General features: G+C 35.8%; 2 protein-coding genes across 5 annotated transcripts; both read right to left on the bottom strand.

The window, feature by feature from the left end:
• Positions 1–26: 26 nt before the first annotated feature.
• On the bottom strand, positions 27–4,698 carry pus7l (pseudouridine synthase 7 like). Of its 4 annotated transcripts, none has more exons than XM_058774407.1 (9): positions 4,605–4,698; positions 3,605–4,364; positions 3,355–3,514; positions 2,089–2,284; positions 1,930–1,998; positions 1,740–1,821; positions 1,265–1,557; positions 716–769; positions 27–620 (listed from the first exon to the last, which is right to left on the bottom strand). In XM_058774407.1, the coding sequence occupies exons 2-9, from the start codon at positions 4,353–4,355 to the stop codon at positions 303–305; spliced, it is 1,923 nt and encodes a 640-aa protein (XP_058630390.1). In that variant the 5' UTR covers positions 4,356–4,364; positions 4,605–4,698; the 3' UTR covers positions 27–302. The 4 variants fall into 4 exon arrangements, with proteins under 4 accessions (XP_058630390.1, XP_058630387.1, XP_058630389.1 ...); XM_058774404.1 differs by having other exon boundaries at positions 39–620; positions 1,900–1,998; XM_058774406.1 differs by having other exon boundaries at positions 39–620; positions 1,900–1,998; positions 3,605–4,356; positions 4,605–4,630.
• Positions 4,699–6,245: 1,547 nt separating this feature from the next.
• Positions 6,246–16,744, bottom strand: twf1b (twinfilin actin-binding protein 1b). The gene is made up of 9 exons (XM_058774360.1): positions 16,606–16,744; positions 15,819–15,896; positions 14,460–14,638; positions 12,969–13,064; positions 12,768–12,872; positions 10,494–10,619; positions 10,098–10,248; positions 7,964–8,085; positions 6,246–7,813 (listed from the first exon to the last, which is right to left on the bottom strand). Exons 1-9 carry the CDS (start codon positions 16,628–16,630, stop codon positions 7,646–7,648), a joined length of 1,050 nt encoding a protein of 349 aa, XP_058630343.1. The 5' UTR covers positions 16,631–16,744; the 3' UTR covers positions 6,246–7,645.
• Between the last annotated feature and the right edge of the window lie 3,865 nt (positions 16,745–20,609).

The following is a 20,609-nucleotide window of genomic DNA, read 5'->3' as shown; positions in this document are numbered from 1 at the left end:
TCATGTTTAAATGCATTAAGCCTAAATATTCACATACTGAAACACGTAACCAAACAATCAGACTTGTCAAGAAGATTTTTTATTAAATCTTTGCATGTACAATTTCAAGACCCATCCAGAGTTCCTCATCAATGACACTGGCACAGAAGATCCTCTTCTTTTCCCATGAGTGAAGGCACAAATGCTTGATGACTCCTGGTAATCTCTTACATAACATGGCACAAAACAGCCCCTCATATCTGACGTTACGAAAGATCCACATTATTGTCTGTAAGCATTTTTAATCACTGTCATTAAATAAACTAGGAGAGATTACTCTTCATAATCTCGCCGAGACACACAGTAGCATAGCAGGATGCATCCAGGTCAAAGGTTACTGATAGACTAGGCACACAAGTCTGGTCTGACTGACCCTGCGGCTTCTCTGAGGTCTGCAGGCTGTACGTGATGTTCTGTGGCTTTGCAAGCAGCGGACGATAACATCCCGGGACGTTGAGTTTAAGGGAAGTCACTCTGAAACGGGATGACCCCAAGCCATCCTGAGCCAATCGGTCTTGATACCACTGTCCCAGCAAGTTTTCTGGGTACTTGACACTATTTCCTGGCATCGGAAGAATTATCTAGAATAAATTCAGAAGAAACATTATAAGGGATTGATAGGTCAGGTTAGCAGAGTAGAGACAGTCAGAAAAAAGGAGACATTTGAACATAGTACCTGGTCTAATGAAAAAACGTCATCCTTTTCCTGCACAGAGGTCACGACATGGACCTACAACACAGAAATAAAGCAATTACTACAAATGTCTACAAATATATATTATATATATATATATATATATATATATACACACACGCACACACACATATACATATACAGTATACATAAAATTGAGATTTTCAAACATAGATAACATTCAATTCAAACATAGTATATAGATAGGTATATACTCTATATAGTAGTTTGTCAATCATAAATATGTAAATATATTAAAGAAATTACAACTGAAATGACTACAATTAAAGTATTTTTATAATAAATAAAATACATATGTTTATTATTTAATTGTAAAAAATATATTTTATTTAAACATTGTGTGTGTGCGTGTAACATTTTTATTGCCATTAATTGGCAATTATTATATATAATAATTATTTATTATCTAAAAAATATAATTATTGCAATCAATTATATATATAGCCACCTACATATAGTCCATCACTTTTTTTTCCTTCTCCACAGCTTTAACTAAACCGAGTTCCTAACCTGTGGAGTGTTCAGTTCCTCTGTGGTGTCTTTGAGTCCCTTTTCAGATCCAGCCCAAACCAGATCTCCCTGGACAGGCTTAAAGCCCAGTGTCTGGAGCCGGTATTTGGCCGCTTCATTCCACACTCTGCTACAGTAAGAGTGGAGGTAGAAGACCCTCATACTGTGGGGTAAACTGAGCCAGCCACGGATGCAACCCTCCTGTCCGCTGCCGTACCGGTGAAGTGCACGGAGCATAAGGCGCTCTCTGGCTTTGTAAGCTGGCATGAGGGCCAAGCTCTCCTTGGCATTCCCTGAAGAGAGAGATACACAGAGACTGTTAATTGTTCTTGGAAGCACAGGAACTGTATGCAAAGAAAGAAAGTCAAATGGGTTTGGAACGACATGAAGGATCAGCAAACGATGACCTAATTTTAATTTTTTGGTGAACTATCACAAACTTGACTATCAGAGAACACACACTGATTGCACACACCAGTGAGAAGAAAATGACGTTTTGCCTTGTTCTGGAGATCATTACCATCCTCTGGAGTGAAGAACAGCTTAACAGAAGCCTCCTGCTCAAAATACACAGTGTTTTAAGCCAGTGCACCACATATAGACATTAAATGGAAATTAATGACTTAAACTGGTACCATTTTCTCCTTTAAGAGAGCAAGCCCTACTTGGTCTGCTTGGACACATGATCCACTTCCAAACCGTTGGGGACCGTAATAATTTACAAAGCCTCTGTTCTATAAAAACAAAAAACATATATATCTTTTTTGTAGCAGTGTGTGTGTCTATGCCATTTATTAATTAAATACTGGTGAACATATATTTACCTTCACATTTTCCACTGCCTCTTTTACAAGATGTTGCAGCTCTGCAAGTTGAGTTTTCCCATGAGGCTTCAGGTCTCTGATGACAAGATCAAAGTGATTTCCCTGGAGTCTGCCGAGCTTAAGGGGCTCAGAAACAGGACGGACATGAGAGATCTGCATTCCCTTCCTCTCAAACTCTGAGACTTTGTCCAGCAACCTGCCAATAGAATTGTTATATGCATCTATATATCGAGTCAAGTAAACCAGGGCTTTTTAAACCTTTTAATGACAAGAACCCCATTCCATGTTCATTATTGAATTTTTTTTTTTTTAAAGTTTGATATTATAAAGACAATAAAATTACATAACTTTGTATGTACTAAACAGCAAACATAAAATAGAAAATGAAAAATATATTACTTTTACTAATAATATTTCATGTTAATGTTAAAATATTTATTTATTTAGCTAGTAGATAAGGTAAGAAATAGAATAAAATATCTGCAATTTAAAAAATCGTAGTTCATTAATTGCGCTAATTACAGGACCCAAATTCCTTAATGGGAAATATAATGAATGACTCCAAAGTTAAAGCTAGCTTTGATTCTCTTTATGTTTCGCTCTCCACTTTCATATAAAGTGCATTTAATTTTAAAATATATACTTTTTTGCAGATTTTTTTCTTGTAATTAAAGGTGCAGTATGCAGTTCTTTTGCTCTCTTCAATGGCTGCAGTACACTGTGTTTTCTGCAAACTGGCAACCCAGGCTATTGAAATATTATTGGAATTGTTATTGTATTAGCATTGTTTTTTGAAGAAACAAGTATGTGAACTTAGCATGTTTCCTGAATATTTGCAAATGTATTATGGGTTTTTTTTATGTTTCAGTGCCGTCAAAAAATTACATACAGCACTTTTGGGGTAAGAAAGAGAATAAAATATTTGCAATTAATTTCCTGATTTATGAAATGGTTAATGTTATCAAATTTGCTGAATGTGAATATTAAAATTGCAATGTTTCACATGTTTCATTATCTGAAGTTAACACATGAACTTTGACAGCCCTAAAATTCATTCCGTTTTTTTTTCACAGAAACCTTAGCACCCCCTTGTGGTCCCCCTGGCTATCCCCAGACCCCAGATTCAAACCCCTGTAGAGTAGAACTTAGCCAACAAAAATTTACATTTCCACTTACTACTAATTAATTGAGAAAGGAGAAAAAAAATAAAGATTGGGAAAAGACAGAACATCAGATAATGGACTAATTGACTAATGGCCTGTTTACCGCTCTGGAGAGATCTTTTTCACCACCATGGCCTGGTAGGTGATGGCTCGCTTGTCTTTAATTCCTGCATAGGTAAAGTCAGACGGAAGCACTCCAAGTACTGCAGCCATATAGCTGATGGCCTCCAAAGTCTCCAAGTTCTCTTTCCTCAGTGTGAAAGCTGAGAGGGGAAAAAAAAGACATGCATTTAAGGCAGGTTTCCATAGATTATTAGCTTTACGTGATGAAACGAAAGGTCTTCTCTGCTCACTTGTGTATAGTGTCACCTCCTCTTGACATTCTGCTATTGTTCTCTTCTTGGGTTGTTTGTTTCGCTCTCTTAGTCTCACTGTAATGAAAGTCTTCTGCTGGTCGGTGAAGCTCTTGGTTTCCACAAGCTTCCCAAACCGCCTGCTAACAAAATGGTGAACTGAAGTTCGGTGCTCCTTGCTATCATCGGGCAGGAAGGTGAACGCAGAACCAGGTACTTTGGCATCGATGAACCGGAAGAACTCCTCAGCTTCTCCTTCAGAGGCTAAACTAGCAAGCTCCTTGAAGTCTGGGTCCTCTCTGACCCGGATCTCTGATTGGTTGGTCACAGTCTGGAGGAAGGGGAAGTTGTATCGTACTGCTCTGTGGACAACTGCTCTCTGGTGTTTATCAGGATAAGTACCCAGTGACAGTTCCACCTTTTCTTGCTCACCAGCTCTTACTCTTACTTTGTTAGTGAAATGCTCCAACTCTTTGTTCACAACTGGACCCAGGATTACATTCAGATCAAAGCAATCCTGATTTAAAACCTCAGTGTCATCTGGTTTAGATTGTTTTAATTTATCATCCCTTTTAATAGCTTGACTTGGTTGAGAAGGTCTTTTCGTATGTCCTTCTTGAACATTAGGACTGTTAACAAGTTGTCCATTGATGTCTATCTCAATAACCACAAAGTCTTGGGGTGAGTTTTTTATGGTCCCATGGAAACCTTCATGGTCTGATATGAAGCACGAGAGAGTGTTCCTCTCCATTCTGAAGCCCTAAACGAAAATGCACTTAGCGATTAAGTCACTCAATCATTTTATTATTGTTTTAGTGATTTATTAATTTGTATAGGCATATAAACTTATAATGAAATGTATAGAATTTATCGCGTTAACATTAACACTATTACATAAGAACAACTGAATCACCATTACAAAGCTCGTTCGTTTAACACTGTTATGTCATAATACAAAGCAAGCAAATTATAAATATTTGAAAATAGTGCTTACACTCACCCGCGTGTTATTGTTGTCACTTCTTCCGCAGCACGTGGTTCCGCTCTTAAAGGCACAGAAGCGCAAAGACCGTGCAGCGTATTCACTGCGGTCAAACCAGCCGCACTTTTTTTTTTTTTTTTTTGTCTAAATAGATTGTAAAGAGGCTGTCATACCGGCGTTTCCTTTACACTTTTGATTTTTTATGTTTATTTTTTATTTTAATGTTTGCAAATACATTATTTTTGTACATAAACGTTTATATTGTACATTGATTATCATATTAATGTTAATAAATGTTAATATTAATGTTGTTTATTCATTGTTATTTTTTAATTTTAATGTTTGTGTGTATGTACAGTATATATGTATTATGTGTATATATATCTCATTTTCAAACACTCATAAAAAGCTTTTCTTAATAGATTAGCGCATTCTTTCAATTAATATTTGATCCTGACTATCAATGTATTCATTTTCAAGTCAATTTACTGTACAGTTTCAGAGAAAATTAAAGGCAACATCACCCCAGACATTCTTGCACTTGGATTATTTCCGTATATTCAAACACTCATAAAAAGAGTTCCTTTATAGGTTAGCTCATTCTTGCAATTGATATATATTCTGAGTGACCCTGACTATCACTGTGGTCATTTTCAAGTCATTTTACTGTATAGTTTTGGAGTGCACAAAGTGCACAATTACATGCGCAACACACACACACACACACACACAAAAGTGCGGCTGGCTTGACCGCAGTGCGTATTCTTGTTAAGCGAGGATTCAGTAAATAGATTCAGTACTTTTTCAACCTAAAGTGCTGATTTTATACAAAATGTGTAAGGCATGTTGTCATATCAAGTCGTTGAGAGAACAAAACATTAAATGGTAAGGGGGCTGTGTGTGTGTGTGTGTGCATATACATATTTTATTGATTATTATCACACAATAGCAATGCATTATTCATAATTTATTGATTCTCCCTAATTCCTCTGTTTCACCTTTTAAATATTCCTTTCTAAAATAGCCTACCGCTTAATACACACAGTTTTTCGTTTTGTGGACATTCACACAGAGATCAGTCAGGTGGCTACACTGCATTTGACCACTGGATTTACAAAAAAAAAAAAAACATTTCAGGTTGACATTTCAAGTGTTTCAATATTGCATCAACTATTGATGAACACATTCACTTTTTATTCCAATTATCACTTAGTAGGTTACTGAATCATTTATGATTATGTGTTTGGAAGGCTTTTGTCTTTCAAACACTAAAATGCACAATTTTATGCACAACAAATGGAATGCACTCTTTTTTTTTTTAGTATCATGGTAGAAGATTATCCTATTTAAATCAAAGTTTTAAACAAGGTCAGAAATAATCTAAAAGTAATCAAAAATAGTCTGAATATGTGACCCTAAATGTGTAATGTAATGGATTACGTTACTAACAAGTTTTGTCATGTAATTTGTAATCAGTAATGAACTACAATTTGAAAGTCATCTACCCAGCTCTGTGTGTGTGTGTGTGTGTGTGTGTATGTAAATATATATATATATATATATATATATATATATATATATAATTTTATTATATTTTATACATATTTATATTATACTTTTTTAAGATTTTAATTGTGATAAATACAGAAACTGTAGAAAGAATTTTCAAATCTTTTTATTTTTCTCTCTCCTCTATTCCTCTATCTTATACAATGCATAGAAAAAGACATTTAAGACTCAATGATTCCTTTCCAGACTTCATAATACCCTTACATAAGAGACATGTTAATAGTGGTTCGCCTGTTGTGAATCAGTAGATGGATCGTCCCAGAGGTTCTGGAACTTCCCAGTCCCTTCCCTTATGAGTGCTTTCAAAAGCATCCCAAGCAGGTTGCTGAGTGAACTTAACTCCAAGCACTTTTACATTAGTGCGGTTGCGAATGGCGTGAAATGCAGGCTGGCTATTAGATGACATGTAAAACATTCGTTCAGGCAGACAGGATGGCCCTAAACCCCTGAAACCATGGACACTCACTTCAAGATGTTAGACAACGACATCATCTGAACAAACAGCTGTACAGGCTTAGAAAAATAGTATCTCTGCGGGTTTAGTCTTCACGTGAAAAATATCTGAGATGCAGAGAGGCATCACTTTTTCAGATTTGTGTTATGACGGATTCTATTATCATATCCCTTTAATTACACAATCCTACATTTAAAAAAAAAAAATGACAAGACCAATTTTTAAGAATTAAAACATATTAAAAAAAAGGTATTGGAACATTTTCAGCACAATATTCTTGGCAAATCCTTCATTGAAATCATCCCTACCCTATCGCTAAAAGCTTCAGTGGCTGTCAGAATACTGATAATTTATGTAGTCACTCTTTAAGAAAATTTTCAACCTAATCAATCAGAAAGTTAATTAATAATGCATACGGCCTCATAAAACAGATCTGAACTTCTGACCTTCCTGTGGACTGTTTAACTTTCCGGGTTGTTTTCCAAACACAAATCATGCCTAATCTCCACAGCCATTTTCCTGGACAAATATTAAAGTAACTCCTAAGCTAAAATGGAAAGCTGGAAGGCTACCACTGAAAGTGCAATTTATACCTTGAAAGGGGAAACCATCTCTTTTTCTCAAAAATGATGTTCAAAAAGGTTTGAAAATCAATATCTATTACTGGACAACAAGCACTAAATGGAGTGTCTATTTCAACAGTATTGCACTCTATATCATAATCTTGGCTAATACGCAAGTAAACAGCATAATAGTGTTAAAACTATTACCAGGAACATCACATACGGCATCCTCGAATGCAAGTGAAGCTTAGTAAAACACATTCTCGTCTACCTCAATCGGTGTTCTTCCACATAGAGTATCATATTGCAAGCTACAAAATGTTATTTCACAGGCTTAGTGTTTTACTTTGTGCATAGATCAGTCTATAGGGCTGTGGTCTACATGAGTCAAGGTAAAAATGGGAATTCTTCGAGGACGGGATTCATTAGACTAAGTGGAATGTACCACTGTCAGATTCAGAACAGGGAGAGGTTTAATCATCATCGCCGCCGTCCCCTGGCGCCCGTGTAATTCTACGGCCCCCCCTCTTCCCGGTTGGCCCCTTGGGTTTGGCAAAAGCTTGCTTGTGCGCATGCTGCTTAGGATGAACCTCTTCGTACAGAAAGTCACTGGTTAGTTCATCACCATTGTCAATTTCCAGCTGAAAGGAAGAATCAAAGGTGAAAACTCTAACTTTAATTGTAAATGGTCTGATAACCTTAAAATGAGACTTGCTTCCAGGAATTTAACAGAATGGTGTATTTTGTATTTAATACTACAGTGAAAACTGTAAACATATAACATTTAATACCTTTTTTGCAATTTCAATGTCTAAGTTTTTCTCCACTGTGTCTATGAGAGGGTTCTTGCAGCTTGAATACAGCATTCTCTCTCTGATGCTGCATTTATAACCAGGCATAGAGTAGATGAACACTGCAAACACAAACACGCACACACAAAAAAGCAGTTTGAAAATGCATTATGCATGTGTGTGTATCATAAGCACAGGACAAAACATGCCCAACAATTGCTAATGGCAATTAGATTTTAAAATTTGAACATTAACAACTTAAAGGGAATCAGATGATAACTAGATGTCCTTAATACATAATTCTTATTTAATACACCTTTAAATGTAAGAAAAATAAAAATGCATAACTGACAATGGTAATTTTACTTTTTAAAAAATAAATATTTTTTTGTGAACAGTTCTAATTTTCAAAAACTTTTTTTTTGTTCTTATATTTTTAGGAATAAGCTGGAACATAAATCAGATAAATTTGTTCTAACAGACCACCTTACTTGTATAATCAATAACTATTAACAGACATTATCAAAAAAAAAAAAAGAGCAAACATATACAACAAACAAAAGTAATAAAGAAAATAAATACATTTAAAAAAAAAAATACAACAAACAGTTCAAAAGCCCTATTTTTATTTTAAAGGGGTGGTTTACTGCGATTTCACTTTTTTCATTTTAAATAGTGTGTAATGTTGCTGTTGGTGCATGAACAGTATCTGCAAAGTTGCTGCGCTGAAAGTTCAACGTGGCGGAGATATCGTCTTTAAAAATCAGGAAGTTTAATGCCTACAAAAACGACTCCTATGGGACTACAACGAGATACTTCCCGGGTTGCATACGTAAAAAACCCATCAAACCCCTCCCTCCGAACATGCAAAAGAGGGGGCAAGGCCATGTTCTGCGGCTTTGTCGAAGAGGAAGAGTTATAGTGGAGAGTTGTAGCCATGCCGTCGAAGCGGTGTTATTTTCACCCAGCTGTCAGGTCTTCTGTGTTTGGGCTTCCTACGGACGCTGTAGTTCATCAACAATGGTTAAAATTTATGTTTGATTATGTTCCTGACAATTACAATCGTAATTCAGCTCTCTGTGCTGCGCATTTTACGGAAGACAGCTTCCAGAATCTACACGAGTTCAATGCCGGATTCACACAGAAACTATTACTAAAACATGGAGCGGTTCCAACTTTAAAACCAGAGGCAGCAGTTGTTGGGCCACAACCTGTAAGTAAGATTTCATAATTTTAAATGTATTTGCATGTATAATTTCAGATGTAATGTTTTAGTTTTATCAAGGCCGTCAGAACAATGCCAACGCTGGCTTTAGAAGCCAGTTAGTTAAATGCTATTTCGTGTGTCTTTGACAAACGCAGCATACAAACATTTTGGACCCGAATTTGTAATTATGTACTAATTTTGTAAATGTATTTTCTATGTATACTTTATGACGTAATTTTTCGATTTGATCAAGAACGTAAACACAAGTCAACGCTGTTTGGTTATAGTAGCCAGTTAGTTCAATGCTATTTTGTGAGTATAAGACAAACGTGTATCAACTTCAAAAATTGACATGTAATCACAACAGCAAACTTCCATTCAGAAACTTTTGTAAGAGCCGTTTTTGCGGAAGTTCTGCTTGACTCTCTTCATTACCGCTTTCTGGGTCTGATTCTGGCTCAAACTGATACGGCAACATTGACACCATTATTTACATTTGATCGGAGCACATGCAACTGTCGCCCGTGAAGGTAATGGGTGTGAAGTTTCCGGACAATGTGCAGTACGCAGTTTAGCCAATCACAACACACCGGCCCAACTAACCAATCTGAGCCCATTGCCTGTTTCTGAGGGAGTGGTTTCAGAGAATCAGGAAGTCAACCGTCGCTCAAATGACAGAGGAGAAAGCAGCTTACAATAAAGGTGAAATATATGAAAAATAAGGCGTTTTTTAACAAACGAAACACGAAGACATGTTATATTGCACCCCATAAACACAATCAAGCAAAGAAAAAAAGCAGTAAACCACCCCTTTAATAATTACTAATGTGTTAATTAAATAATTACATAAAACATATACACACACATTGTTCCTTATTCATAACGTATATATGTAAATTTAATGAACATATGATATGCCACTCTTACCTGTGGACTCAAGGTAGTCTCCTTCATGCGAGTGTTTGTAGAGGAAAAAGTGATACCTAGCTGCATCGTTTGGGATCCTTTTAGGCAAATCTTTCAGCTCTGTGGGAGCCGTGCTGGACAACTTGATGGATTCTTTAGGAAAATCAATTTCCTGTTAATGGGATGGACATAATTAATGTTTTTGAATAATTACTCAGGTCTACAACATGTATTTCTGTCACATATTGGTGGTTCTGGGGGTCAACCCAACCAGTCTGTCTTCTAACAGCAAACATACAGTACCATTATGCATTTCAGGTGTTTTCTTTGAATGCAATATACAGGATGAAAAGGAGGGATAAGATGCTATTGTACAGAGCTGCTGGTAGTGGTGGAGGGGGAAAAGGCCTGAAGTACCAATTGAACGTAGTTAATCCTTTTCTCCCTGAACTGCTCCAGAGCCTGAATAGCTTCTCTCTGCATAGGGAATGCCACTCCCTGAAGAGTCTGCTGCTTTGTGTCAACATGAATGTCTGTCTGCAACTGAAAACACACATATAAGCCTTTAACAATGTGTTTGCGCTGGCCTGTAATCACTAAAGCAGTCACAATGGTTGTTAAATGATTCCTCTGCAATTAATATTGTAGTTTATGTATGTTGTATATTATGTATGTTGAGATTTGAGAATGTTTTGTGTTTAACTATGTCTATGACCCTTGATAAATCAGCATGTCACTAGTGTTGCCAAATCTCATCCAAAAAATAAGCAACTTGACTCACCAAAATAAGCTTAAAGCCTTTTTCTTGCTTCGATATGATTTATTGCAGCATAAAAAGTCAAAATAACCAAGGATAAATTATACGGCTGTGCCGGTACAATTATATAGGAATTAATTATTATTACATATATATATATATTTTTTTTTTTTTTTTTTTTAAATATATTAATATACACATATATTAACACTATTATAGATTATTCAGAAATTATTATTTACACTACAATTTAAAAGTTCGGTGTTATTTTTTTTAATGAAATTATTCAGTAAGGGTGTATAAATTGACAAAGTGATAAGTGTTTTTTATTTACATTATTTAAAAAAAAAATAATTATAATATATATATATATATATACACATACACCGTATATAATATATATATGCCGTTTCTAATCAAAGACATATTAACAGTTTACAACACTGATAATGTATCTTGAGCACCAAATCAGCATATTAGAATGATTTCTGAAGCATCATGTAATTCTGCATACACAGAAAAGCTGCTGAAAATTCCCATCACAGGAATAAATTACCTTTTAAAATATAAAACAATTCTTTTAAATAGTAATAATATATAACAATATTACTCTCTTTTTCAAGTATTTTCGATCAAATAAATGCAGCCTTGTCGAGCAGAGGAGACTTCTTTCAAAACATATGTACATATCGAGGGGTGAGAACCAGAAGGGCGTTGACATTTCACCAACTTTACAGGAGAGTAACATTTTACCATAGTTTGATCTGACTTTGTGTACTGATTTTAATTTTTTACAATACAAATTTGCACACTCATGGATGACAGTACTTTTGCCAGTAGAAAGAGCTCATTAAGAGCTTTCATTTGATGTATATATCTCAATTTCACCAAAAATGTCACTTAAACCGTGTATTTTTTTCTGGTTCTCACCCCTCGATATATAATCTTCCCAACCCCAAACTTTTGAATGGTACGCTTATAATATGTGATCCTGGACCACAAAACCAGTCTTAAGTCCCTGGGGTATATTTGTAGCAATAGCCAAAAATGATTGATTTTTATTTTATGCAAAAAATCATTAGGATATTAAGTAAAGATCATGTTCCACTTGAGACTGGTTTTGTCGTCCAGGGTCACATATAATAAACATTACGTGTCAACACTGCACACCACATTCTGTGCTGCACCCACTGAATGAACCTCCTGCTTTGCCTCTCTGGCTCCTTTCATCCAGGATTGGGACCAGCATTTCATCCTCCCATCTACTCTTTCAGCAAATTAATAAAAATAAAACACCACAAAGCTGCTTTCCTCTCCTCTCATACATGTAGATTAGTGTAGCATTATCTTCCTCCCACAGCTGCTGCTGCTCTGGGGGGAGTTCAAAGTGCCTTTTGATTGGTTCATTTACGCTGCCTGTCATTTTGAAACAGCCAACGATGCATTTAAGATTCAGAGCATATCCTTTTATGGTATGAGGGGAGGTTTGTATGCCTTGCCAGCAGCATCCTTTGCAATTGGTTCCAGGAGCTGGTTTAAATGAGAGAGTGCATGGGACTGAGCTTCTCTATTTTTAGTCAGCATATGTTTGATGCTAAATATAACATTACATTTATGTTTTTGCAAAGACTCTTCCACGCACATGGTGATTTGGGACATCCGTTATAGTTTTTATATGCCTACTGCTCAGTAAACAACATTGTGCGCTTCAGTTCACAATGCAAAAATGGCTTCTAAAGAGCAAGGACCCATCGTTTTGTTTTGAGATAATGTTGTGTGTAATGTCTTTTTGTTCAGCTCATGAAGTTACTAAATACAAAAGGCCTGATATGAACTGTTGGACCGATGTGGTTTTTGCCCTAATTCACGAAAACCTCAGCAGAGCCTGACTAAGGTGTACACCCATGCTGTGTTTATGTTGATGTCAGCATTACCTCATTGAGTTTGATTTGCCTCAGTTCCTCCTCTGCTGCAGTCAAAGGCAGAGGCGCCGCCTGGGAGCTGAGGTACCTTTTATAGCCATTTAGAGAGACATCGTCCTGAGCAGAAAGAGATGCATTAGTGGGGAAACCTATGGCTGCCATACATGCATGTGAAGGTTTGATTTAAAGAATGGCAGATGATATATGTCATACCTTCACTGTGCCAAAAATCTCCTCTTTAATGTGGCCACCACCAAACTCTTTCTTCAGCGTGGCCCTCGTGGCAGCATACAACATCTTTTGTCGAACCTGAAGGAAAAGTGATTTATGTTTAAACAATAAATAAATAAATAAATAAATAAATAAATAAATATATATATATATATATATATATATATATATATATATATATATACACACACACACACACACACACACACATATATAAAATCTTTTTTCTTTTTAGTAACAAGAACATGCATCAGATTAATTTGTTTTAGGGCAACATACTTCTATAATCATATAATCATAAACACATAAAACAAACAACATATAAAAGTACTATTTAAAACTTCATGAATAGTTCAACCAAAATACATAAAACTATACTCTCCCTCGGGCCATCCAAGATCAGTTTATTTCTTAATTGGATAATTGGAACAGATTTGGCATTACATTATTTGCATGAATGGGTGCCGTCAGAATGAGAGTCAAAAGAGCTGATAGAAACATCACAATAATCCACAAGTAACGCACATGACTCCAAATGCCTTAATGATGGATTTGTTTCTGCTTTTCACTTTACATGACATTAATTAATGGACTGGAGTCGTGTGGATTATTGTGATGTTTTTATCAGCTGTTTTGACTCTCATTCTGACGGCACCCATTCACTGAAGAGGATCCACTGATGAGCAAGTGATGTAATGATAAATTCTATTCCAAAGAAGAAACAAACTCATATACATCCTGTATGGTTTGAGGGTGAATAAAATTGTCAGCAAATGTTAATTGTTTGGGTGAACTATTCCTTTAATACTTGAATCCAACCAGGAGGCATTTCTGGATTTCAATTTTAAAGTTGCTTTCTTATAGGAAAGCTCTTGGTTTGAGCAATTTGAGCTGGCTTTAGATCAGCGTGAAAGAACGACTGATTCGGGTGCAATTGGGACTCTAGCCATTTTAGTCTCCCTCTGGTTGTTGAACATTGAGGGAGAAAATTAGAATTGCAAATTTGTAGCACAGAACCACAACTGTCCGTTTTCTGTATCAGGTCAACCGTGCTTTTCATAAAAAAAAAAACCTAAAAAAACTGTGAAAGTAGATTAATGTCAAACTCTTTTGCTTGAATACACAAAGTCTCCATTATACGAGCTTACCTGATACTTTATCTTTTGGTAAAAGATCACATTACAAGAGGATCTCCACAGTAAAGATCCACTCACTTAAGATACATTCGTTTGTTATAACAATGGCACAATATCCTTGATGATCATACACACACAGTACTACAAAAACCTCTTATTATAGCCCGTTTTGATATGGACAGGCTTAACTGGCAACCAGATATTTTTAAAGAGCTTTAAACCAGGGACACTATATGTGGAGTAGATGGATTAAAATGCACTGAGCAATGTCATCTCATGATGTCCTTTGGCCTCGCACAAGCTGAAAGAAGATGTGACAGCATGCAAACAAACTCACTGGAGAGTGATCCGGTGACCAGGCCAGAAAGATCCACTCATACCCCTGGTTGTTGGTGGTATCCAACCTGTAGAGAAGGTACGAGGGCATGTCATCCTCCACGAGAGCGAGAACACAGCTGTCCCATTCCTGGTCCCATTTCTTGGCAGCCCGTTTACTTCCGCCAAGAACTAACTTCTCTACAGGGACACAATGGAAGAAAGGGAAGTAAGATATGATTATTTGGTCATACATTGACAATAATTTTTTTGTTTTATTGTATTTAGTTTAGTCAAAAACAGAACAAAACATTACAGAGCATTATTTAGCTGTTCAGCAAATGTGAGAGGATTTTTTTAGTATAACTGAGATACTATTACTTTTTAATAATATTTTGAATTTGTGATTTAGTTTTTCAATTTTAGTTAAAGTTTTAGCCTTTATGTCGGCGCCGATAGCCTCGTGGGCAGCCAAAAACAAATCTTAAAAAAAAAAAAAGTTGAAGCCTTTATGATTTGTCTGTTAATTATTTGTTTATGTGTTTTCATAAATTTTTCTTTCAGTTTTAGTTTTATGAAGATAAACTAAATGAAAATGAGAAACGTTGAATGTTGCCTTGGGAAACAAATAAATAAATAAACAAACATAATCCTTATATAACATAAAAATTGCTATATGATTTTAGTTTGATGTGAGATATAAGAAAACAACAACTATAAATAAGAGTGAACATATATTTTAAAAAAATATTCGTTTGTTGTTGTTTTTTTAAGGAAATTTTGGTAACACTTTACAATAAGGTGTCATTTGTTAACATCAGTTAATGTATAAACTAACATGAACAAATAATGAACAATGCATTTATTACACTATTTATTCATCTTAGTTAATGTTAGTTAATGAAAATACAGTTGTTCGTTGTTTATTCCATGTTAGTTCAGAGTGCATTAACTAATGTTAACAAACACAACTTGTTATTTTAATAATGCATTAGTAAATGCTGAAATTAACATTAACTAAGATTAATAAATGCTGTAGAAATCTTGTTCATTCTTAGTTCATGTTTACTAATGTTGGTAACTAATGTTAACTAATGAACCTTATTGTAAAGTGTTACCAAAATTTTTGACTTGTTCTGTGTTCTCATGTTTGAAAGGGTTTTGAGGTTATCTTAATATCTGTTACAGAAAGCCATATATGGGTTTTCTTTAATGCTATTCCTGACTTGTGAATGTAACATTCTGTTTTAAGGGAAGTTGGGTTCTAAATTTCAAGCTCTTTTGAAGTCTTCTAACATTCCAATTGTAAGTTTAAGTAAGTTTATTTTAAAAAGCTATTTAAGAAATGTTTGCACTCTGATGTGTAAAACAGTCATCTCACCATTTTCAATCACTACTTTGATGAGCCGATATTCTCCATTCCGGGCCTTCGCAAAGATTTCTTTCACTTCCCCGGTGGCTGAGAAGAGAAAGCACAGGACACAATGAGACCATTTATTCTGATGCGAAACAAAGCTGACCATCTCTGGACAACAGAATTGAAATTTGGCTGATGAACCAAAGTGAGAAATCTAAAGAGGCATTGTTAGGGACAGTTTGGAGACTGCAGTCCATTCCTGGAGTACGTTCTTTGAATTGTTTTTTTTTTTTTTTTGCAGAAACCACAATATGACCATGCAAGGTGATCTTTAATTAAAACTTCAGCATGACTGCATTGATTTGATACACTTGTTGGCATGGTAACACAACGCCACTGCAGTAAAAGCTCAATGTAAACAGATGTCTATTGCATAATGCCTAGCAACACCTTTGAATAAAGGTGACATGGTTATTAAAGTTGGACCTTTGAGACCTGCTGCTGCCTTGCCTAATCCTCAACTCCAGTCTGACAACATACTGATAGTGAAAGACTAATCGGAATTTATTTGCATGACCATATTAGTGCAACAAAAGGCAGAGTACACTTGACACAGATTCCCTGTCTGGCTCTGGTTTGTTAACTGCAAGCTCGCAATAAAACTCTATAAGGTAATTCAGTCTCAGCGACGACCACAACAGGTTCTCCTGTTTACAAACAAGCGCCAAATCAAGGAACGTGTATTATAGCGACGCAATGAACTCCGTCCGGGTTATTTGAATCGACAATAAAAGATCTTTAAGGGTTTTACCTTGGATGCCGGTTTGATGAGACATTCTGGCTCTCTTGCGTCGGCCGGTTGGTAGATGGTAGTAGTGAAAGAACACGGAAGTCAGAGAATGAACTACAGTAATTTGAGATGCCTGTCATGTGACGCCATTACGTGGCCCCGCCCACTGCGGCGTGGAGTGCGGGTGCATGTGTAGTTTAGAGACAAAAACAATGTAGCCTACTAAATAAAAATGATTAGAGAAGTTAACTAAATTAAAAATTACAAATTTAGAAGTATAGAAGTCCTGAAAAAGGAAATAGACTATTGTAAAATAATAATTTTTTAATGCTATATAATGGTCACATTTTTATCAAATCCTGAAATTACCTTGATTGAAAATAATCACAACCGCCAAGGGTTTTCAAACGGGGGACCGGGGACCCTCAAGGGGTCCGCATGGAGTGTTAGGGGGTCCATGGAAAAGTTTAGAGAAAAACTGTGTAAAAATTGAAATAATAATAGAACGCATAAAAAAAAAAAAAAAATGCATAAATATAAATGAATAAAAAATAGATAAAAAAAAAAAAAAATTAGCTTAAGATAAATGAGTTAAGTCAAGTCACCTTTATTTATACAGATTGTGTCAAAGCAACTTTACAATATCAAAATAGGAAAACAGTGTTAATAAATTAGAGTTAAAAGAGTTAATAAATAATACATTTTACAGTACATTACTATGAGTTAAATAAATACATAAATAAACAAATATTCTTATAGTACAACACTATAATTAGGAAAACAATGTAATAAAGAATTTAAATACTTTCCAAATAATATTTTAGACATAAATAGGGTCTTTATACATCCACATGCAATGCTAAACTTCAGCATTGCATGTGGATGATCATAATTGGAGGTCCGTGGCATCTAAACGATTGAAAACCCCTGCACGTTGCAGTTCATGCTGCGAGAAGCAGGGCAGTTGGCATTTGGCTGTGTGCACTTGGGACAGATCTTGGAAGCGGTGGAATTTCTCAAATGCAGGGTGGGGTTGCGAACATCCCACAGACATACTATATAAATATACTGCCAGACTATAGTGTTGATTCTGTGTGTGTATTAAATGAACCACAGACTCAGCAGAGAGGAGTGGCACTGAGCAATGGCAGGGCAATTCATGGTAAAAGCAGACTAAATCTTCCTTGTGGATTAGAGGTTACTGGGCCACACACCCCACTGCCTCTGCAATAGTTATATATAATAGCAATAGTGTGTAATAGCATATTCTATTTAAAGAAGACATTTGTATTGTTACTTAAACTATATCTACCTTATTTTGCAATGCAAATATATACTAACTTATTTGAATGTGCAAGACCTAATTCAGTGATTCATAAGCACAAAGTGCAGTAAGTGATAAAATTATTTGAGTTGTAATATTGTCGGAATACCTGATTTATGCAACAGTAATTGTGGCTCGAGCAGCTCCTGTTTATCTGGTTATGTGAAGCACACAAATGACAACAGCTCAGCTGTGAAATGCAGAGTACCTGGATTTTCACGACTACTCACATTCAACACGTCCTTGGGGATCATTTACAATCATAGCAAACTAGGACACTGTCCAATATGACTAATAAAGTTAGAAGCTCAAGCATTCACATGCCCATGAATCATAAGCTATTTCTGGAATATGCAGTATACAGTATGCATTTTTTTTTTCAGTGCATGCAAGAAAGCCCTACTATATTTGCCAAAAAAGTGGAGTATAGGCCTTCAAAAGAGCACACTGCAAAAATCTTCTATTCTATAGTGCAATGCATTCAAGTTTAACGTTCCAATTCTATTGTGATAAATGAACAAGTAACATCAGACTCATTATTTACCCAAAGTTAAGAAATGTAAACAAGTTTATTTTCATTTCTCAAATTATAACTGAATGCTATTCAAATGCAATGTGATGAGGTTATGTGTAGCGTACAGTTTTTTTGAAACATTAATTATGGAGTAAAGTCTATTGTTTCCTTTTTTTTAAATATACATTCACTAGGGCGGTACCTTTAAAAGGTAGCTACACCTTTGTACAACCCGAATTCCGGAAATGTTGGGACGTTTTTTAAATCTGAATAAAATGAAAACTAAAAGAATTTAAAATCACATGAGCCAATATTTTATTCACAATAGAACATAGATAACATAACAAATGTTTAAACTGAGCAATTTTACAATTTTATGCACAAAATCAGCTCATTTCAAATTTGATGCCTGCTACAGGTCTCAAAATATTTGGGACGGGGGCATGTTTACCATGGTGTAGGATGACCTCTTCTTTTCAAAACAGTTCGAGCGTTGAGGTTATGAGTTTCTGGAGTTTTGGTGTTGGAATTTGGTCTCATTCTTGCCTGATATAGGTTTCCAGGTGCTGAAGAGTTCGTGGTCGTCTTTGACATATTTTTCGTTTAATGATGTGCCAAATGCTCTATAGGTGAAAGATCTAGACTGCACGCAGGCCAATTCAGCACCTGGACTCTTCTACTACGAAGCCATGCTGTTGTAATAGCTGCAGTATGTAGTTTTGCATTGTCCTGCTGAAATACACAAGGTCTTCACTGAAATAGATGTCATCTGGAGGGGAGCATATTTTGCTCTAAAACCTTTATATACCTTTCAGCATTCATAGTGCCTTCCAAAACATGCAAGCTGCCCATACCGTATGCACTTATGCACCCCCATACCATCAGAGATGCTGACTTTTGAACTGAACACTGATGACACGCTGGAAGGTCTCCCTCCTCTTTAGCCCGGAGGACACGGCGTCCGTGATTTCCAACAAGAATGTCAAATTTGGACTCTGACCATAGAACACTTTTCCACTTTGAAACAGGCCAATTTAAATGAGCCTTGGCCCACAGGACATGATGGCGCTTCTAGACCATTTTCACATATGGCTTCCTTTTTGCATGATAGAGTTGGCATCTGCAGATGGCACGGCGGATTGTGTTTACCGACAGTGGTTTCTGGAAGTATTCCTGGGCCCATTTATTAATGTCAATGACAGAATCATGCTATGATTGAACAATGTTATGCACTGTGGATGATGAGATTTGCAAAACCTTTGCAAGTTGACATTGAGGAACGTTGTTTTTAAAGTATTCCACAATCTTTTTATGCACTTTTTCACAGATTGCAGAGTCTCTGCCCATCTTTACTTCTGAGAGACTCTGCCTCTCTAAGACATCCCTTTTATAGCCAATCATGTTACAGACCTGATGTCAATTCACTTAATTAGTTGCTAGATGTTCTCCCAGCTGAATCTTTTCAAAATGTCTTGCTTTTTCAGCCCTCTGTTGCTCCCGTGCCAACTTTTTTAAGACCGGTAGTAGGCATCAAATTTGAAATGAGCTCATTTAGTGGAAAAATTGTAAAATTTCTCAGTTTAACCATTTGTTATGTTCTCCATGTTCTATTGTGAATAAAATATTGGCTCATGTGATTTGAAAGTCTTAGTTTTCATTTTATTCAAATGTAAAAAAAAAAAAATGTCCCAACATTTCCGGAATTCGGGTTGTACCTTATTAACCCCTAAAGGTGCATATTGGGACCTTAAAGGTACATATTAGTAGGCTAAGCTAAATCTAGGCCTACATAAATGGCAGTTTATACCTTTTGATGCTTTTGTACCTTTTTTCCGCAGTAGGCTTTACAGTGTATTCTGCACAGTTTTAAATAAGAGGTAAATAGTATTCTGTTTCAGACATTGGCAATAGACTGTAATCAGGTTAGACCTCATATTGAACATAAACATGGATCAAAACGAGGCTGTAAGGGACAGATTTACAGTATTTATAATGACACGCACTGTATATGAAGGTCCTGTAATTTCACATCACAGCTCACAACTTTCAAAACTGTTTCATGGTTTAAAGATGTTAAAGATGTTCAAAGATGTTTTGTCTGTATGTTGCTAAACAACAGTAGGCTACAATCTACTGGACGCTGTCCTTCACGGTTTCGTTTACATTAGTGTCAAAAACTAAATATGG

This window comes from Onychostoma macrolepis, chromosome 04 (genome assembly GCF_012432095.1).
Source record: "Onychostoma macrolepis isolate SWU-2019 chromosome 04, ASM1243209v1, whole genome shotgun sequence".
In the NCBI taxonomy this organism is placed as follows: Eukaryota; Metazoa; Chordata; class Actinopteri; order Cypriniformes; family Cyprinidae; genus Onychostoma; species Onychostoma macrolepis.
The sequence above is the reverse complement of the archived record's forward strand: the minus strand, read 5'-3'. Positions and strand labels throughout refer to the sequence as shown.